The sequence below is a fragment of the Alligator mississippiensis genome, chromosome 12, assembly GCF_030867095.1.
Source record: "Alligator mississippiensis isolate rAllMis1 chromosome 12, rAllMis1, whole genome shotgun sequence".
Taxonomy (NCBI): Eukaryota; Metazoa; Chordata; order Crocodylia; family Alligatoridae; genus Alligator; species Alligator mississippiensis.
This window is the reverse complement of record NC_081835.1, coordinates 36361008-36380241: the sequence shown is the minus strand read 5'-3', so window position 1 is coordinate 36380241 and position 19234 is coordinate 36361008. Positions and strand designations below refer to the sequence as shown.

Sequence of the window (19234 nt, the reverse complement as noted above, 5' to 3'; positions counted from 1 at the left end):
AGGGGCAGAGCTCACATTTGTTGTTCTCTCTATAATTAGAAATATTAGGGTTGTACAGCTAGATGGGGCCAGAAGAGAGCACAAGGTAAGTGAAAGGGTAGCATGGAGGTAAGAAGTTTAACAGAGTGTTCTTTTTTTGTTTTATACATTCAAAAAGTACACTTAACTAGGTGTCTGCCTGCTACAGACGCAAAAGAACTGGTAGGCTCTGGAGCCTACTCGTGTAAGAATACTTGAATTTATATGGCCATAAGCATTCCTTAGCAAAGTTTTGTGCTAAATCTGAAGCTAAAGAGATTATCTCCTGCAGACCCTGTATCAGTTGTCAGCACAGATTAAAAATCCAATTTCTGCAAATGGAACAAAGCAAAATGCCTCTTTAAGAGGTTATCCAGTCAGAAAGAACTCCTATGATAAGGATCTTGTCATTAAGTTCACTTGGATTCTGGTGTGGTCCAAGCTTAGCAATGGGGTCATCTTAAAATGAGGAAATGCTATTTCTTTTTGTATTGCGGCTCAGTTTAATAACCTAGTAAGATTGCAGAAACACCATTGGTCCCTTACTTGTTAATTTGGGAAGGGTAGAGCTTAAATTTTACCTTGGTTCTTTCTTTTTATGGTATCCTTCAGAGTTCCCTAGACAGGTAAGAGAGATGAAAAGTGTTCCTTTTGATGGCTTAACGATACTTTCTTTTATTGTAATGAGAAATCTACTGAGATTCGTTTAGTTACATTCTAGATTTTCAGGACTGATGAAATGTTACTCGTGTATGCTTTAGATTAGAATTTGAACCTGGCAAGTTTATGAATGCTGTTAAACTGGTAGTATTTCTGAAGTATGGAAGGGATATTACTTACAGAAAGACTGTCCAACTTCTGAGCAGCTGAGCTCTGTGTGCTGACCAGACTCCCCAGGCCATGCTGCCCCAGGAGGCAGGGGTAGAAAGTTGAAGCCAGAGAAGGAACAAGGGAACCGAAGGCTTTGGCAGCAGCAGAAAGAGCAGTGCAGGGGAGAAGCAACTGGGCAGGAGCTTGTAGGCCACAAGTTAACCATTCATGGGCTGCCAGTTAGACATCATGATTTATAGGAATTTAACTAGATTTGTACAATTGATTAGGTTTATTGTTCCTTTAAACTAACCAAATAAAAATGGATCAGATTTAAAAAATGAATTACTCTTCAGGTTGTGTCCAAATGTCACTGGCTGTAAAACTGGCTGCATGGTCTTTCTTCTGTTTAACTATTAATTTAAAACTTCTTGAAGACCTTCCAAAAGAGAGATTTTAAGAGCTCAAAACTTCAAAATAGGCAACAACATTAGTCCAACAATTCCAAGACTAATAGATTAGGTTGTAGTCAAACTATACTCTTGTACCATAGGTTTTGCTCCTCTCTCAACTACATATTTTTATCCCACAAATTTTTCCTCTTAGTGATGCAGTTACTGCACACCTACAGTAAGGTTTTTGCTTTTGTTCACAACTGTTTCTGATGCAATTTTTATATCAAAACAATAATGACTATCTGGCTTGATAACTTGTAGCCTTGAAGGAAATTTACCCAAATTTAGGTACTCAACAGAATCCACCGCCCTCATTCCCAAGGAACAGCTAATTATTCTTTCATTCTGATATGAGCTTTGACTGAAAAATAAGCAACCTGGAAATAAGGTTTCTGGTTATAAAACAACGAAGAATGACTATTTTGCCTTGATCATTAGCTTTGAAATGCAAAGGCTTCCTGGAATATATAACTAAAGTTATCTGCTCTTCCCCTAATATCATACAGACCATCACCTGAGAGTGCTCCTCTGTCTACATCGACCAAATGGGCAATCTCAATGTAAAAAAAAAAAATGAATGAACACCAATTTGACATCAATTCTAGAAACACACAAAAATCCATGGCATTACACTTTAACCTCCCTGCACATTCCATCATTTGTTTTCTTAACAAAAATTTGCAAGCCAACTTGAATGTAAAATTGTGGAGCAACAAATTATCCACAGAAGAGATTGTGTCTCAACAGAGACTACAACATGGTCTTAGAACAGACTGTGGATTCTTATCCCAGTACCTGGACTAGCTATTAACTGCTCTTGTTTACCCCTATAGCCCTTTGTATATCAGTGTGTTAACTGCCTTATTTATCCCTCTGCATCTCTTCAACACAGTCTCTGTCAGCAATGGGTCCTCCTCTGTCCCTTTCTTTTGCATTTACAATATTTTCTTGCATACCATATGTCTCCAAATAAAATAAACACCTTGCTTTTGAAAAGTAGAATGTAGAATTTTTTTTCCTGGAGTTATGGTCGACTGTGACAGTAAGTCCTCCTGGAAACAGAGTATCCAGGAATGATGGCATCCCAAGAGGCAGTGTGGATCAAGCAACAGGAACTTTGTGGTTTGGACAGAACAGCAACAAAGCTAGGCCCTAGTGCCTTGCAAGGGCAGTAGCAAGACTTACTACTTTACCATAAATTGTTCGCTGTATAAATTTCCAGACTACAGCTCTCATCAATATACTATAGACTGCAGGGGGCAGCTTGTACACACTCAGCCAGTTCAGCTGCTAATCAGCCAAAAGCTATTGCCTCACGAGTGGTCATGAGAGGGTTACTACTGTATTCTGTCCCTGCTGTTTGCATCTGTAGGGAAAAGTGGCAGCCGTGAGTCACAATGTCATCTTGTTCTTTTGCCCTCCTCCTATTCCAGTGAAGAAAAAACAGCCTCCTAAGATGTGTACCCTGATTTTTGGAGAGCTTATTTTGGAGGGGCTAGGGGGAGGCTTGAGATAGGGAGGTATGCTTGGTATGCGAGTAAATATGGTAAAATCCTTTCTACAAACACCTGCCCCATTTTATTCTGCCAAGTCCATCTATAGTATCTGATGAAATAGGTTGTTGCCTATGAAACTCGTATCACTCTGAACCAACTAGTCTCTAAGATGCCAACCTGACCTACCCTCTCTGTAACCAAAGTGAAATCCAACTAGTTGACTTTAGAGATTTCATTAATCTCTCTCAGAGTTGATGACTCTTTTCTCTTTGCATTACAGAAAAGAGACTATAATATGGTTTCCTGGATGTAATTTTTGAGAAGTAGTAGGTAAATGCTGCTTAAGAGCTATGGGGGTTTAGGTTGTAGCCGTGTTGGTCTAAGGATATAGGCAGACAAGGTTCCTTGGGTGAATTTGATATCTTTTATTAGACCAACCCAAATGGTTGGAGAATAGTTATTAAGCAAGCTTTCGGGTTCAAAAACCCTTCGTCAGGCTAAGGACGCTGCAGCAGTTAGTGTGTGCTCTTCCTGGATGGAATGAAAAGTAAACAAGCCAGGGGCTGGGCTGGGCTGGGCTGGGCTGGGCTGGGCTGGGGAGTCAGTTGCCAGGCAGATTGTAATGTATCAAAAATCCAATGTCTATGTTTAGTCCCTGATCTCTAGTATCCAGGAGGTTGATGAAATGGAGCTCATAGGCTCGTCTCTGGGATGTGTTGTGTAAGCTTAAGAGCTATAAAAGGAAAAGCAATTTAATGTTTTTCTTTTTACTCTAGGGAAGATCTGATTGACAAAAAAATTGAAAGTGCCATTTCCTGTTTGCAGTCCATTATTGAGCTTGGCCGTGTAATACGAGACAGGAAAACCATTCCAGTAAAGGTTGGATATCTTGCATCAATATTCCATAAGTATTTATTGGCTTTATACGTTCTGAAGAAGGTGGGGTTGGGGAGCATAAATGAATGCATCTGTTCTAACAAGCAGTATTACCAGGGAAAGATTTAAGATGACCAGATAATACTTTGTGCCCCTTTATTTTCTCCTTCAGACTGAAAATATGTTCAATTTTGTTTCAGTATCCTTTGAAAGAAGTAGTGGTTATCCATCAGGATCCAGGGGCTCTGGAAAACATTAGGTCATTGGAGAAATATATACTTGAGGTAAGAGTAAGATCAAAAAACACATTACTGGAATTTCATCATGGAAGTTGGATATAAAGTAACTCTTACTCTTCTACCTAACTGTAAGCTAGAATATTATTACTTCACTTCACTAAATTTCAGTAAGCTACAGTTCTCAGTAATGTCAGCAGAAGCTAAAGGTAGAGTTTGACCAAAAAATCTACCAGTAACCTGAATGAGAGTTCCTTTCTCTCAAAATTGACCAGTATCATTTCAGAGGACTTGAGAAATACGCTGTTTCTTTATTTAATGGGTAGAAGGAATGTTTTCTGAATGAGACGCATTAAATTGGTAAGCACTGCAAGAGTACATTGTGGCAAAGTGTCACACGTGAAATTGTAAGAGTAGTTATTTTTCTCACATAGTTAAAAAGTGCATTTAAATGCCATGACAAGAGTGTATGTTGAAGGATAAATCAGTTGGAGCATTCTGTGAAATGTAAAAGCAGGAAACAGTTTGATATGTTCCAGGAATTTTCAAAGCTAAAACTGTTTTTCCCATGTTTTGTTATTAAAAAAACAAACAAACAGTGAAACGGGTAAGGTCTTACAGTCTATAGAACTCCTTGCAGTTATTTTTTGCGTCCCCTGCTATGTGCAGGTGAAGTACTTTGTCTTTAATCTGAGTCCATTAGCAAGTTGGGGGGACTTGGAGGGGTGGGATGCAGGCATGATAGCACTCGGAGCGGGGGCTACACCCTGCTGCCGCTTGCCTAGCTGGGGCAGGATGCAGGCGCGGCTCACTACGGACAGAAAGGGGCAAGAGACAGCCATGGACTACAAGTTACTGGGGGTTGCCAGCTTCTAGATGGCAGTGGTCATGTGCTTCTCCACTGTGGGAGGAGGTGCCTTCCTGACTGTAGTTTGCCACTTGAGGAACTGCTTGCTTTGCGCAAATGTCCTTGAAAGTAGTAGGGCTTATCATAAAGCTCAGCTGCTGCAGCTCATTTGTAATTTTTTCTGTCACTTAACATTTCCACATCATTTTAGGTCACACAGCACTAAAGCAGAACTTAATATCTGTAATAGTAAATCTCTCTTTTTACTCCAAAACAATTCTGATAAATGAGCTAAGGCATAGGTTTTTTTCTGGCATTCACTTCAGTGTGGGCCGTTTGTTTGTTTGGGTTTTTTTGGGGGGGAGATAAATGTGTGGTGTAGAGGAAGCTATTGGGCACCACTCCCTGAATCTAAATATTTTGGCTATGGTGTAGTGGGTATTATTAAGCACCACTTCGTGAATCTAAATATTTTGCTTCAATTTTGTCCTATCTCTGACAAAGTGGTCTGCTTATTAAATACATTAGGTGATCTTTATTACAATTTATGTCAATACTAATTATCTTCTATCAGATACTAAAAACAAAACCAGTGTGGTGGTTAACAAATTGAAGGGCATGAAACCACTGATATTTAGCAAAATCATGGGTCTGTGTAAATGCATAAAGCTTTTGAATTAACAGTCAATAGAATTAAATGTATAGTATGCTCGGGGCAGAAGTTGGAAAGCTCTGTTGTGAGTGAAAAAATGACAGAAAAAAAAAGTCTATTTTGAGATATAGTTTTAGGTTTGAAATTGTCTGGAATAGCTTTCTAATTCAGTTTTGCAAAGCAAATAACCAGTTACTGCAAGCCTCTTAGAAAGCCCAAAGAACCTGTGGTTAAGTTTACAGCTAGATATAGTGTATTCTTCTATCAAGTCTAGTGCATAAGAACAACAGTTAAAAATGGCAACAAGATGAATATTGCAGAGAATAACCTAACTATTGTCTTGATGATATGTTGTTACACTAGCAAAAGATTACTCCTTTTATTTGTTGGCACATCTAGACAGTGCCCAAGCTGTGGGGTTTTCTATAATCCCTCTGGTGCTGCAGCTCTTTTTCAGTCATGTGTTCTAGTAATACTGGCTTAGAAACTTGTTCTTAAGTCTATATTTTCTTTGGTGAATTTCTACAGGAGCTTAATGTGCGTCAAGTGACACTGTCTACGGATAAAGATAAGTATGGAATCCGGCTGAGAGCAGAACCAGATCACATGGTGCTCGGAAAGCGTCTGAAAGGTGCCTTTAAGCCTGTTATGACTGCTATCAAGGAGCTGAAGAGTGAGCAGCTGGAGAAATTTCAAAAGACAGGTGTGTGGAAAAGCAGGTTATTGACTGATGGCAGAGCGGCTCATCTAAAGAAGAGGAGCCAAAAGGATTTCAGGATTCTCATGGTACAGACGCTCCCCAGAGTAAAATACGCGGTAGTAAAGGTGAACCAGGCACATAACGTATATACTTATTACAGAGGGTGCAGACAGAAGTAACTTTTGAAACCAACATATCCAAGCAACAGGTCCTGTGTACAGCCCCTGTGGTGCCTCCCCAGCTGGTGCACTTCAAAATAACAGTGGCTGCATGGAGCTGTGGCCAGCCAGGGCATGCTACAGGAGGCTGCGGCAACCTCTGACCCCACTCCTCTCTCCTCCCTTCTGCTGCAGGGCAGTTGAGTGGAGAATCTTGGTGAAGGGTTGGAGCTGGAATACCACTGCTGGTGCCAGGCTCTCCAGCCCATTTCCCAAACCTCTCCTCTCCCCATCTCACCAGAGCAGAGTTAGATGGCATTGGGGTTGGAAAGTTGGTACCAGTGGCAGTAGGGTTTGGTGAGTGCCACAGTGGTCAGGATCAGGGAATGGGACCCAGAGGCTGGACAGTCTGCCAGACTGTCCCCCTCTCTCTCCTGTGGATGGAGGGGAGAACAGAGAACTGGAGTTCTGGGGGACCTGTGGTTCCCCTGCCCTCATGCACACACAAGAAATGAAACGCTTCAATAGTGCCTCATTTAAGAGGTACTATTCTGGAATGTTTCAGCTACTTTTGGAAAACTTTAATAGACATTTATGTTTGTATAGGTGGCACTTTAAAGAGTTTCAAGGGCACTTCAGATGCCACATGTTACTTCTGTCCACAGTCTGAGTAAACCACTTAAATCCTGGTAAAGTGATCCATAGAAAGAGTGTAGAACATTAACTTGGATATCTTAAAGATGTGTTTTGTATTTGTACCTCTAATCAATTTCATTTGGGGTAGTTGCTTGCACAATGAAAATAGGCAGTTAACAGCTCCCCCTTCATCCCCCTGGCAAAGTGCTGTGATGATGCCTATTGTAGATAGCTACTTCAAGAGAACCTGGTTGTATATCTGCTTGGTACTCCAGTGTGATCTTCCTCTAGAATAAAAACTGAGATAAGCTCCCCTGAGGTAAATACATTGCGTCTTCATCCTTTGGCTGTTCAAACTATAGTTCTTAGTTTAAATATATACTAGTCATTTGAAACTACAGGAGATTTTAAGGCACTGCAACCAGTCAACATTTCTAGCAAATTTATGAATTCTCCATATATATGAGAATAGAGGGGAAGCTGTGAGTTGATTCTGAATTTCTTGGTTTTATACTCTGTTTAATGTATAATACTTCCATGTTCCCAAAGAAAGTTGGACAGCATGTACTGGATGTAAACTGCTATAAGGTTTGGGTATCACCTTGCTGTTGCTGCTAAAAGAAACATGATGGGGTGTGAGCTCCACATTTTTGAAGGTTGATACTAATAATATACTTTGTGCAAGAGTTAGCTTTAGAATGCATATTGCTATGACTTTCAAATGCCTTGTTCACCAGTAAGCTAGCATTGTGGTTGGTGTGAGCAAGGGGATGGGCTTGCCTAAGCAGAAAGCCTAGGCCTGCCATATCACAGCAATACAGGAGCCAGCGGCACAGGATCAACAAACAGGGGAGTTTGGGGAGTTTGCCCACCTTCTTTCTTTGGGACCTTGCTAAGTGGAAGCAGGTGAAGGAGGAAGAGGGAATTTTTTTCCAGGACATATTAGCATAAGAAGAAGATGTTAGCAGGAAAAACGATAGGATTGCTGGGAGATGTTGAAGTGCCAAAGCCTCTGCTACTGCCAGTCCTTTCTCTGCCTGCAGCTGTGCAGGCTCTGTCTACGCATGCCCCCTGACCATGAAGGCTTACACCCAGGTTCTAGCCTGACTTTGCAGTGACTGCAGTCTGCATGTTCTTGCCAGGGACATGCTTTTGGGGGAGTGCTTGTGGTGTAAGAGATGCTTCCTGCTGGATTCTCTCAGGAATCAGGTATGGGAGCTGCAGGAGAAGGTGGATAGCCTCTGGAACATCTGTGACCCAATGCACAACGTTCCCTCCAGCATCATGGGAGAGGGACAGCCAGAGAAAGCACTGGAAAATGGACCTTTGTGGAACATGGAAGCTGGCATCTTGTTACCTGTGGAAATGAACAGTACTTCTTCTGGACCTGCAGCTGTCCAGCTGGAGAATGGGTAGGAAGCCTTTACACTGGATGAGAAGGACCCCAGTCCAGTGGCAAGGGAGGCCAAACCATGCACCCCAAAGGGAGGGAGGATCCAGACCATCGCTACCAAATAGAAGCAATGGGTGACGGTGATTGGCGATGCTCTCCTGCGAGGCGTGGACGCATACACCTTTTGGCCCAGGTGGTCTGCTGCCTGCCACAAACCAGCATCCAAGATGTCACAGAAAGGTAGTCCAGATTCATCTGGTCCTCTGGCTACTACCCCTTACTGCCATAGGAGAGCTTGAGCAGATCAACAGTGACTATATGGCTCTGGGCGCAAAGGGGATGGGAGCCCAGGTGCTGTTCTCCTTGATCCATCTGTCAAGGTAAAGGCCCAGCGAGAGGCAGATGCATCCTAGAGATCAACACATGGCTGTGTAGATGGTATTACCAGCAGGGCTTTGACTTTTTTGACCATGGGGTTGTGTTCCAGGAAGATGGACTGTTGGGAGGGGATGGGATCCACCTGATGGAAGAGGGCAGAATGTCTTTGTGTACAGAACCTAGTGAGGAGAGCTTTAACTAGGTTCCTCAGGGGATGGAGACAAAAACCCAGAGGTAAGTAAGGAGCCTGAAGATGAATAAAGCTTAGTAAAGGGAAGCAATAATGGAAGCCTTGGCAGTGTTCTCAGGTAGAGGATAGGACAGTTAAGTGCTTGCAAAGGTTATACACTAATGCAAGAATTATAGGGAACATAAAAGTCCTAGTACAATCACAGAATTATGATATAATTGGGATTACAGAGATGTGATAGGATAGCTTGAGAGTGGAGTATGGTCATATAAGTGGGTATAGCTTGTTCAGGAAAGATGGATTGGAGAGGAAAGGAGGCGGTGCTGCCCTACACACAAAAGCTATGTACATGTGGTCCGAGGGGCAGTATGAAGTGGAAGGTTGAAAGCCTGTTTAAAAGTCTCTGGGTAAAGATCAGACAGAGAGCAGAAGGTGGGATGTCATGGTGGGCATCTGCTACAAGCCTCTGAACCAAGAGAAGGAAGTGGACAAGGCAGCCTTCCAACAATGACAGAAGTTTCCAAATTACAGGACCTGGTTCTCATAGGAGTCTTTAATTAGTGAGACATCTGCTGGGAAACACAGCAGTGCACAAGAAGTCCATCAAATTCCTTGAGCGTGAATCAAGGTAACTTCTTTATTCACATAGTAGAGAGGCCAATGAGTTGGGAAGTTTTTCTTGACTTACAGGGAGGAATTGATGGAGAAAGTGCAGGCTGAAGGTAAATTGGGTGATAGTGACCATGAAATGATAGAGTTCAAGGTCCTAAGGGGAGGAGGGAAGGAGAGCACCAGAATAAGGACACTGAACTTGAGAAAAGCAGACTTCAACAAACTCTGGGAGCTGGTAGGCAGGATCTCTTGGGAGGCAAGTCTGAAGGAGAAAAGAGTCCAGGAGATCTTGGTGTATTTTAAGGAGGCCCTCTTAAGGGGACAGAAGCAAGCTATCTTAATGAGGCGGAAGAATGGGGAGTGCAATAGGAGTCCAACCTGGCTGGATAGCCTTCTCTTCAAGGAGTTGAAACTTGAAAATGAATGCTGTAAGAAGTGGAAACTTGATCATAGTGCTAGGGAAGAACATGAAAGTATTGCACAGGCATGCCAAGGCATAATTTGAGATGCAGCTGATAAGGGATATAAAAGGCAATAAAAAGGGATTCTATGGGTATATCAAAAGTAACAGAGGACCAGAGGTTCCATAGGTCCCTTAAGGAATGCAAAAGTCTATATGGTCATAGACGATGCAGACAAGGCTGAAGTATTTTAATGCCTTTTACTTGGGTTTTCATAAATAGGGGGCAGCTACCAGATGATGAGTGCCATTGGCAACAGAACTAGGAGAGGAGACAAACAGCTTAGAGTATTGGCAGAACAGGTTAGTGATTATTTGGAGAAGCTAGATGCTTTCATGTTGGTAGGGCCAGATGAGATGCACTTGAGGGTACTGAAGAAACTGATGAAGGTAATTTCAGAGCCAGTGACTATCCTTTTTGAGAACTCATGGAGTTTTGGGTGAGATTCTGGATGACTGGAAAAGGGCAAAAAGTGCCCATGTTCAAGAAGGTGAAGGAGGAGGATCTGGGGAACTACAGACCAGTCAGCCTGACCTCTATACCTGGAAATATCATGGAGAATGTCCTCGGGAAATCTATTGTGAAGCACCTCAAGAAGAACAAGAGCGAGTCATGCCTGACTTCCTTCTGTAAGGTGACAGTCCCTTTGGATGAGGAGAGAGCAGTGGACCTTGGTATATCATAGGTTTAATAGATTTCTAGGGTCAGGAAGGACCTTGTAGATCATCGAGTCTGAGCGCTGGGGTTAAATAACCCTAGCTAGGTGCCCGTCTAATCTTTTCTTGAACACCTCCAAGGTAGGGGAAAGCACCACTTCCCTTGGAAGCCCATTCCATATTTTGGCAACCTTCACCATAAAGAATTTCTTCCTGATAGCCAATCTAAATCTACTCTCCTTAGTTTATGACCATTTTTTGTAGTAACCCCGAGGGGTGCCCTAGTAAACAGAGTATCCCCTATTCCCTGCTGACCCCCTATGATGAGTTTGTAGACAGCCACAAAATCATCTCTTATCGTCTTGCAGAGGCTGAAGAGATTCAGGTCCCTCAATCTGTTTTCATAGGATCTCACCCACAGGCCCTCAACCATACGAGTAGCCTTCTCTGAACCCTCTCAAGGTTATCCACATCCCTCTTGAAGTGCGGCACCCAAAACTGGACGCAGTACTCCAGCTGTGGCCTGACCAATGCTGCACACAGGGAAAGTATCACCTTCCATGACCTGCTCGTGATGCACCTACTAATGCAAGAAAGAGTGTGGTTAGCCTTACTTACTACCTCATCACATTGGCGACTCATATTCATTTTTCTGCTGACCAAGACTCCGATCCCTTTCCACTGCCGTGGTGCTCAGAATGGTACTTCCCAGTTTCTAGGTGTATTGGAGATTTTCTCCCCAGGTGCAGCACCTTGCACTTATCCTTGTTAAATTGCATCCTGTTCTGATCCACCCACTTCCCCGGTCTATTTGAATCCACCTGGATTCACTCCCTGCCCTCCAGTGTGTTTACTGTACCCATAGTTTGGTGTCATCTGCGAATTTGGACAGAGTGCTTTCAACCCCCTCATTCACTGATCATTCACCAATCACTGATGAAGATATTGAACAGCACTGGTCCAAGGACAGAGCCCTGGAGAACACCACTGTCCACATCTCTCCAGGGAGAAACCGCCCCTTCCACCACCACTCTCTGGGTGCATCCCATAAGCCAGTTTTTCACCCACCTTACTGTGGAAAAAATCCACATCACAGCTACTCAGTTTGCTTGTAAGAACTGGGTGCAACACTGTGTTGAAAGCCTTTTTAAAATCCAAGTAGATAACATCTATCTCCACCCCTACATCTAAGCACTTTGTGACCTGGTCATAAAAAGAGACCAGGTTAGTTGGGCAGGGTCTGCCTGCTATAAACCCATGCTGGTTTCCCCTTACCATTGTGTTACCTGCTGGCCCCCCACAAATGTGATCCTTTATGATTTTTTCTAAGATCTGCCAAGAATAGAGGTAAGGCTAACCGGCCTATAATTCCCTGGGTCCTCCTTCCTCCCCTTCTTGAAAATAGGGACCACATTGGCCCTTTTCCAGTCTTCTGGGACCTGTCCTGAGCACCACAAGCGCTCAAACAGTTGTGCTGACACTGGCCAATTCCTTTAGTACCCTTGGGTGAAGATCATCAGGGCCTGCCGACTTAAATATGTCCAACCCCCGCAAGTGCCCCTTCACTAGGTCAGCACTAACCATAGGTGGATTGGTATTTCTCTCACGCCAGACTAAAGCCTTATTGGGAAGTGTGTTTGTATCGGTGTCCAGTAACAAAGATGCAAAGAAGTCATTTAAAAGCTCTGCTTTATCTAACCTGTCTGTTACAAGTTGCCCTAGAGTCTAGACCATTCTGTAGTGGCCCTATGCTACCCTGTGCCTTCTTCCTGCTCCCTATGTACTTAAAGAAGGACTTTTTGTTACCCTTAATCTTTGTTGCCAACTTGTGTTCAGTATCTGCTTTGGCCTTCCTCACTGCTTCCCTGCAAGCACGAGCCAAGCAGGTGTCCTTTTGCTTGGCAGCCGCCCCCTGCATCCACAGCCTGTAAGCCTCTCCTTTCCTATGAAGGCTCTCCTGGATTTCCCTGTTCAGCCAAGGTTTTTCTGGCTCTTTTTGCCTCCCTTTGTGTGAACTAGGATGGTGCCCCTCTATGCCTGCAGGATCATTCCTTTGAGGAACTCTCACCCTTGACTTAAGAAGGCCTTTGCCACTCTTTCCTACAGCATTTTCATTAGCAAACTAAGGAAATACAGACCAGATGCAAGTACTATACGGTGGATACATAACTGGTTGACTTGTCATGCTCAGTGTATTAGTAGTCAATGATTCAATGTCTAGCTGGGAGGAAGCATCAAGTGCAGTTCCCCAAGGGTATGTCCTGGGTCTGGTATTGCTCAACATCTTAATTACTTGGATAATGGGATCGAGTGCACACTTAGCAAATTTGCTGATGATACTGAGCATAGGTGGAAGTGCAGACATTCTGGAGGGTAGGGCTAGGATACAGAATGATTTGGATAGATTGGAAAAATGGTCTGCAGTCAATCAGATGAGATTCATCAAAAACAAGTGTAAAGTCCTGCACTTGGGATGGAATAACCACATGCACAAGGGGGGACAAGGCTGAACTCCTCAACGAGTTCTTTGCCTCAGTGTTCCTAAGAGAGGGGCAAGACAAGTCTCTCATTTGGATTGTAGAGAGGCAGCAGCAAGGTGCCATACTACCATGCGTAGACCCTGAGATGGTGCAGAGTCACTTGGAGGAACTGGATGTGTTTAAGTCGACAGGCCTGGTTGAGCTCCATCTGAGGGTACTGAAGGCACTGGCCGATGTCATTGCACAGCCACTGGCGGGAATATTTGAACGCTCATGGCACACGGGCCAAGTCCCGGAGGACTGGAAAAGGGCCAGTGTGGTCCCCATTTTCAAGAACGGGAGGAAGGAGGACCCGGGCAACTATAGGCCAGTCAGTCTCACCTCCATCCTTGGCAAAGTCTTTGAAAAAATTATCAAGGCTCACATTTGCGAGAGCCCGGCAGGACAAATTATGCTGAGGGGAAACCAGCACGGGTTCGTAGCAGGCAGATTGTGCCTGACTAATCTAGTCTTTTTATGACCAGGTTACGAAACGCCTGGATACATGAGTAGGGGTGGATGTAGTATACTTAGACTTCAAGAAGGCCTTCAATACGGTATCCCACCCCGTACTGGTGAACAAGTTAAGAGGCTGAGACTTGGATGACTGCTCAGTCCGGTGGGTGGTGAATTGGCTAGAGGGTTGCACCCAGAGAGTCATGGTGGATGGGTCGGTCTCGACCTGGAAGGGTGTGGGCAGTGGGGTCCCGCAGGGCTCAGTCCTTGGACCGATATTCTTCAATGTCTTCATCAGTGACTTGGACGAGGGAGTCAAATGTACTCTGTCCAAGTTTGCTGATGACACAAAACTTTGGGGAGAAGTGGACAAGCTGGAGGGCAGGGAACAGCTGCAAGCAGATCTGGACAGGTTGGACAAGTGGGCAGAAAACAACAGAATGCAATTCAACAAGGAGAAATGCAAAGTGCTGCACCTAGGGAGGAAAAATGTCCAGCATACTTACTGCCTAGGACCTGCTTAGAGGCACAGAAGCGGAAAGGGATCTTGGAGTCCTAGTGGACTCCAAGATGAACGTGAGTCAGCAGTGTGACGAAGCCATCAGAAAAGCTAATGGCACTTTTTCATGCATCAGCAGATGCATGACGAATAGATCCAAAGACGTGATACTTCCCCTCTATTGGGCGCTGGTCAGACCGCAGTTGGAGTACTGCGTGCAATTCTGGGCACTGCACTTCAAGAGGGATGCGGATAACCTGGAGAGGGTCCAGAGAAGGGCTACTCGTATGGTTAAGGGCTTGCAGGCCAAGCCCTACGAGGAGAGAGTAAAGAACCTGGACCTTTTCAGCCTCTGGAAGAGAAGGTTGAGAGGCGACCTTTTGGCTGCCTATAAGTTCATCACGGGGGCACAGAAGGGAATTATTGAGGTTTTATTCACCAAGGCGCCCCCGGGAGTTACAAGAAATAATGGCCACAAGCTAGCAGAGAGCAGATTTAGACTGGACATTAGGAAGAACTTCTTCACAGTTCGAGTGGCCAAGGTCTGGAACGGGCTCCCAAGGGAGGCGGTGCTTTCCCCTACCCTGGGGGTCTTCAAGAGGAGGTTGGATATGCATCTAGCTGGGGTCATCTAGACCCAGCACTGCCTATGCAGGGGGTCGGACTCGATCTATTGAGGTCCCTTCCAACCCTAACATCTATGAATAAGGATGTGGACAGTTTGGGAGGAGTGCAGTGTAGAGCAGCCAAAATGACCAGGGGCCTGGAAGACACAATATACAAGGAAAGACTGAAAGAGTTAATTTTATCTGGAGAAGAGAAGATGGAGGGGGAAATCAATAACACTTCAAATACCTTAAGAGTGATACAGAGAGGATGGGGATAGAGTTTTTCTCTGTGGCTGTAGGGAAAGGGACTAGGAACAGTGGGCTCAAATTGCAGCAGGTGAAATTTAGGCTGGAGATTAGGAGGAACTTTCTGACTATGGGAGAGGTCAGACATTTGAACAGGCTACCTAGAGAAGCTGTGGATTCTCCATCCTTAGAATTTTTCAAAAGCAGGTTACACAGACACTTAGCTAGGATGGTTTAGTCAAAGATGCCCCTGCCTTCATTGAGGATCTGGACTAGATGACTTTGTAAGGTCCCTTCCAGCCCTACTTTCCTACAATTCTATGGTCCTGTAATTTAAATAATTGTATTATTATACAGGGATTATTTTAGTGGAAGGCCACGAACTACATGAGGAAGATCTTCGTCTCATGTACACCTTTGATCAAGTCACAGGATGCTCTGCCCAGTATGAGGCACATTCTGATGCTCAGGTATTAATAGAAGTAATTATTTTTTTATCCTTTGGTTTATTCAAAAGTTATCCCAATGAAGAAATGTTTTAACAATTTAAGTAATGAAGACTTGTAGCACAGTAAGTGATTCCACTAGACTTTCACTTTTAGATCCACTAGTGATTCCACTAGACTTTCCCTTTTAGACTTTCACATAAGTTAGTGCATAACTGGAAATGAGATCTTTAATCTCAGTTCATTTTTCTGGGCGTTTGTCCATGTTACTAGAATTGCCACTAAAAATCCAATATAATGGGTAATTTGGCCTCCTCCATAAGAATTGCGTATGATGCAGTAGTTTGTATAAGAGGAGTGAAGGCTGATTTTGGTAATTAAGGAAGATGACTTTGAAAAACATACAGGGAGTTAATCTTTCAAATAGGATTAAATCTCTCACCTCCCCATAACCAGAATTAACTGAATAGCTTTGTTTTTAATGCATTTACTTTAGCATATTTTATTAATGAATCTGATACCTTATTTTAGATTTTAGTTCTCTTAGATGTCACCCCAGATCAGTCAATGGTTGATGAAGGAGTTGCCCGTGAAGTGATAAATCGCATCCAAAAACTTCGCAAGAAGGTAAGTAAGGAAACATGATCTTCCTAAAATATGTCCTTAGGCAGTATACAGAGGGAACTGAAATGACTAAACTGAAATGCATCCTCATGTAATTCAATCTTGTGTGGAGGGCTTGCAACCTGCTGATCAGACATAAATAAAAACAATCCATGTTGAGAGAACTTCTGATTTCTTATCTCTCAGCACCTGGGAATACAACCATTACTTATGTCTAGGGATGTACAACATAACATATCAGCAACAGGAATAAAGGGGTGACAACTGAAAAAGCATATTTTAGGAATGACATAAAGAGAATTTTATTTTCTTGCTCATGTTCTTTTCTAGTTTTATTGCATTTCAGCATTGGTAATGTTATTATCTTTAATATGTTTAATGCTGTTTCTGTATACCTTTAGTTTACTGCCATAATCTAGGGCCATAAATTCTTACCATTGGGTTACTAAACCTTTTTTCTTGTTCTCTAGGTTCATTAACATAAAGCATATGTAAATTTCAGTGCATGGTCATGACAGCTGCAGATTGACCCAAAACTATAAGTTAAATTTGTCAAAGGTTTGGTCTGAGATTAGTGTTTGATCCCCTTTGGATTGTTTTGCATACTGAAGACGTGAATTTTTATAAAATTAACTAGTTTGATTCAGCAAAATACGATAGTGCTTGGTAAAACACAGCTTTTTAAAAAAAAACAAAAAACAAACAAAACAAAAAACAAACAAGAAAAAAAAACCCAATACCCCTGTTTTCATTTTTAGGAAAACTTTAAATTCAATGCTAATAAATATATGGTTAATACTTTAAAATATTTTTTAATGTTTTAACAAGTATCTCTTAGAAGCAATTTGTACAGATTATTTTCCTGTCACCTAATTAAATTTTTGCTTTCTTAGCGCAATCTGGTTCCTACGGATGAGATTATAGTGTATTACAGATCAACTCCAGAAGGTGACTACTTGGAATCAGTTATTAAAGAACACACAGATTTCATTTTTGCAACAATAAAGGCTAGTCTGAAGCCATACCCAGTGCCTACCTCAAAAGAAGTGCTCATACAGGAGAGAACTCAAGTAAGAAAGAAGAATCCTTCTGAACATGATGTCCTCTGTATTGATTGGTTTTAAATGAGTGAATGTATTGGATTATAGGTGATACTTTATGTTCTTGGTAGTAAATATTCATTTTATCAGGTAGCTGAATCTGTCTCAGAATTCTCCGTTGCTATAATTAACATGTCTGAGACAAAAGTCAGGTACCTCTTTGTCCGGTATCTTTGAAAATTAGGCTACTTATTTAAGTGTAAAAATATTTATGTAGGAGCTGTTTCAGGCAGCCTCTTACAAAAGTTTTGATTATAACTTCTTGGACTACTTACTCTCACTAATAGTTATCTTGGATCAGACATCACACAAATCTCAGAGGCTTTATATTAGGCTAATTTGTTAACTTAATGTCAAATCTGTCTTTTCTTAAGCGGCTGTATTTTGCATTTCATGTGAGGTAAAGATGAAGTAGAGCTAATGGATCACGTTCATATCTAATCATTTGTATCCCTATAACAGGGCTGTCCAACCTCAGCACAGCCAGGGGCCGCGCTTAGCTCTGGTACCATACACCGTGAGGGTGGACCCCAGGAATGTCCTACCTACTGTTCAGTAGGCATGGCATGCAGCCCTGGCTGCATTTCCCACAGCATGGGCTGGGTCAGGATCCCCCTGCCCCAGAGGCCTTGCCAGTGGTGCATGCGCCCTACCCTCACCCCACATTGTGTGGCAGTGGGAGAGCTGGCTGTAGGGGTCTGTGGGCTACAAGTGGAATAGTCCCTGCTCTCTGAAGAATCATTTAAATCCTGTTTTAACCAGAGTTCCATTTTACATGATCACCTTGAGCAAAATAATATGATGAATGCAATTTATCAAGGAGAAATGCAAAGTGCTGCACCTAGGGAGGAAAAATGTCCAGCACACCTACTGCCTAAGAAATTACCTGCTTGGTACCATGGAAGCGAAAAGGGATCTCGGAGTCCTAGTGGACTCCAAGATGAACATGAGTTGTCAGTGTGATGAAGTCATCAGCAAAGCTTAACTGCACTTTATCATGCATTAGCAGATGTATGACAAACAGAGCCAAGGAGGTGATGCTTCCCCTCTATCGGGCACTGGTCAGACCGCAGTTGGAATGCTGCGTGCAGTTTTGGGTGCCACACCTCAAGAGGGATGTGGATAACCTGGAGAGGGTCCAGAGAAGGGCCATTCGTATGGTTAAGGGCTTGCACTACGAGGAGAGACTAGAGCACCTGGACCTCTTCAGCCTCCACAAGAGAAGGTTGAGAGGCAACCTTGTGGCTGCCTATAAATTCATCACCTGGGGGTTACAAGAAATAATAGCCATAAGCTAACAGAGAGCAGATTTAGACTGGACATTAGGAGGAACTTCTTCACCGTTAGACTGGCCAAAACCTGGCACGGGCTCCCAAGGGGGGTGGTGCTCTCCCCTACCCTGGGGGTCTTCAAGAGGAGGTTAGATGGGCATCTGGCTGGGGTCATCTGAACCCAGCACTTTTTCCTGCCTATGCAGGGCATCAGACTCAATCTATTGAGGTCCCTTCCAACCCTAACATCTATGAATCTATGAATTTTAGCTAGTTGGCCTACTCTTTCTCAGCTTTTTTTGGATTGCATATGGTCACCTCTGTATCTTTACCCCCCTATTCTGTTCAGACTTAATAGTTTCATAAACATTCTTTCCATTTTATTCAAAAATCTGTAATCTTTGACCCAAGTGTCATACAGGATTTCAAGACTAAATAGATAGAATCTGTATATTATATTTTGCAGAATGCCATATATCCTGGCCGTGTTTGAAAAGGAAGTGGGAGAGATTTCTGTTCATCTTTATTCCCTCTGTACCAGTATAGAGTTAAATTTCTGAGAGACATTTCATGACAAGGCATTGGGAAATATTTTATGGAAAATTAGAGACTATAGTAAAAACTGGGTATTGGCAAGAAGATTGAGATGTTTCTGTTAGATATTTGCTCGGTTGCAGTGCTGTTTACTGGGCAATTTGACCTTAGAAAGTTGATGTAAAATGTTTGAATTAATATTGGAGAATGTAGGGACTCTGAAAAAATTGAATGTAGTTCAGGTGAATTTGTGATACTGGTGAAAATAGAAGGAATGAGGACATTTTAAAAGGAATGGTTTTCAAGGCCACCAAATCAGGAAGAGGAGGTGGATGAGCCACACTTCAAGCAGGTGAC

General features: G+C 42.9%; 1 protein-coding gene across 2 annotated transcripts in view; it reads left to right on the top strand.

Moving 5' to 3' along the window:
• The window catches only part of IARS1 (isoleucyl-tRNA synthetase 1), a 261597-nt gene that overhangs the window by 191291 nt on the left and 51072 nt on the right, over positions 1-19234 (top strand). For both annotated transcript variants that reach the window (XM_059716041.1, XM_059716040.1), the window contains exons 25-30: positions 3556-3658; positions 3856-3939; positions 5919-6093; positions 15260-15372; positions 15880-15975; positions 16866-17042. In XM_059716041.1, coding sequence (XP_059572024.1) covers positions 3556-3658; positions 3856-3939; positions 5919-6093; positions 15260-15372; positions 15880-15975; positions 16866-17042 — 748 coding nt within the window. The remainder of the gene's footprint in view (positions 1-3555; positions 3659-3855; positions 3940-5918; positions 6094-15259; positions 15373-15879; positions 15976-16865; positions 17043-19234) is intronic.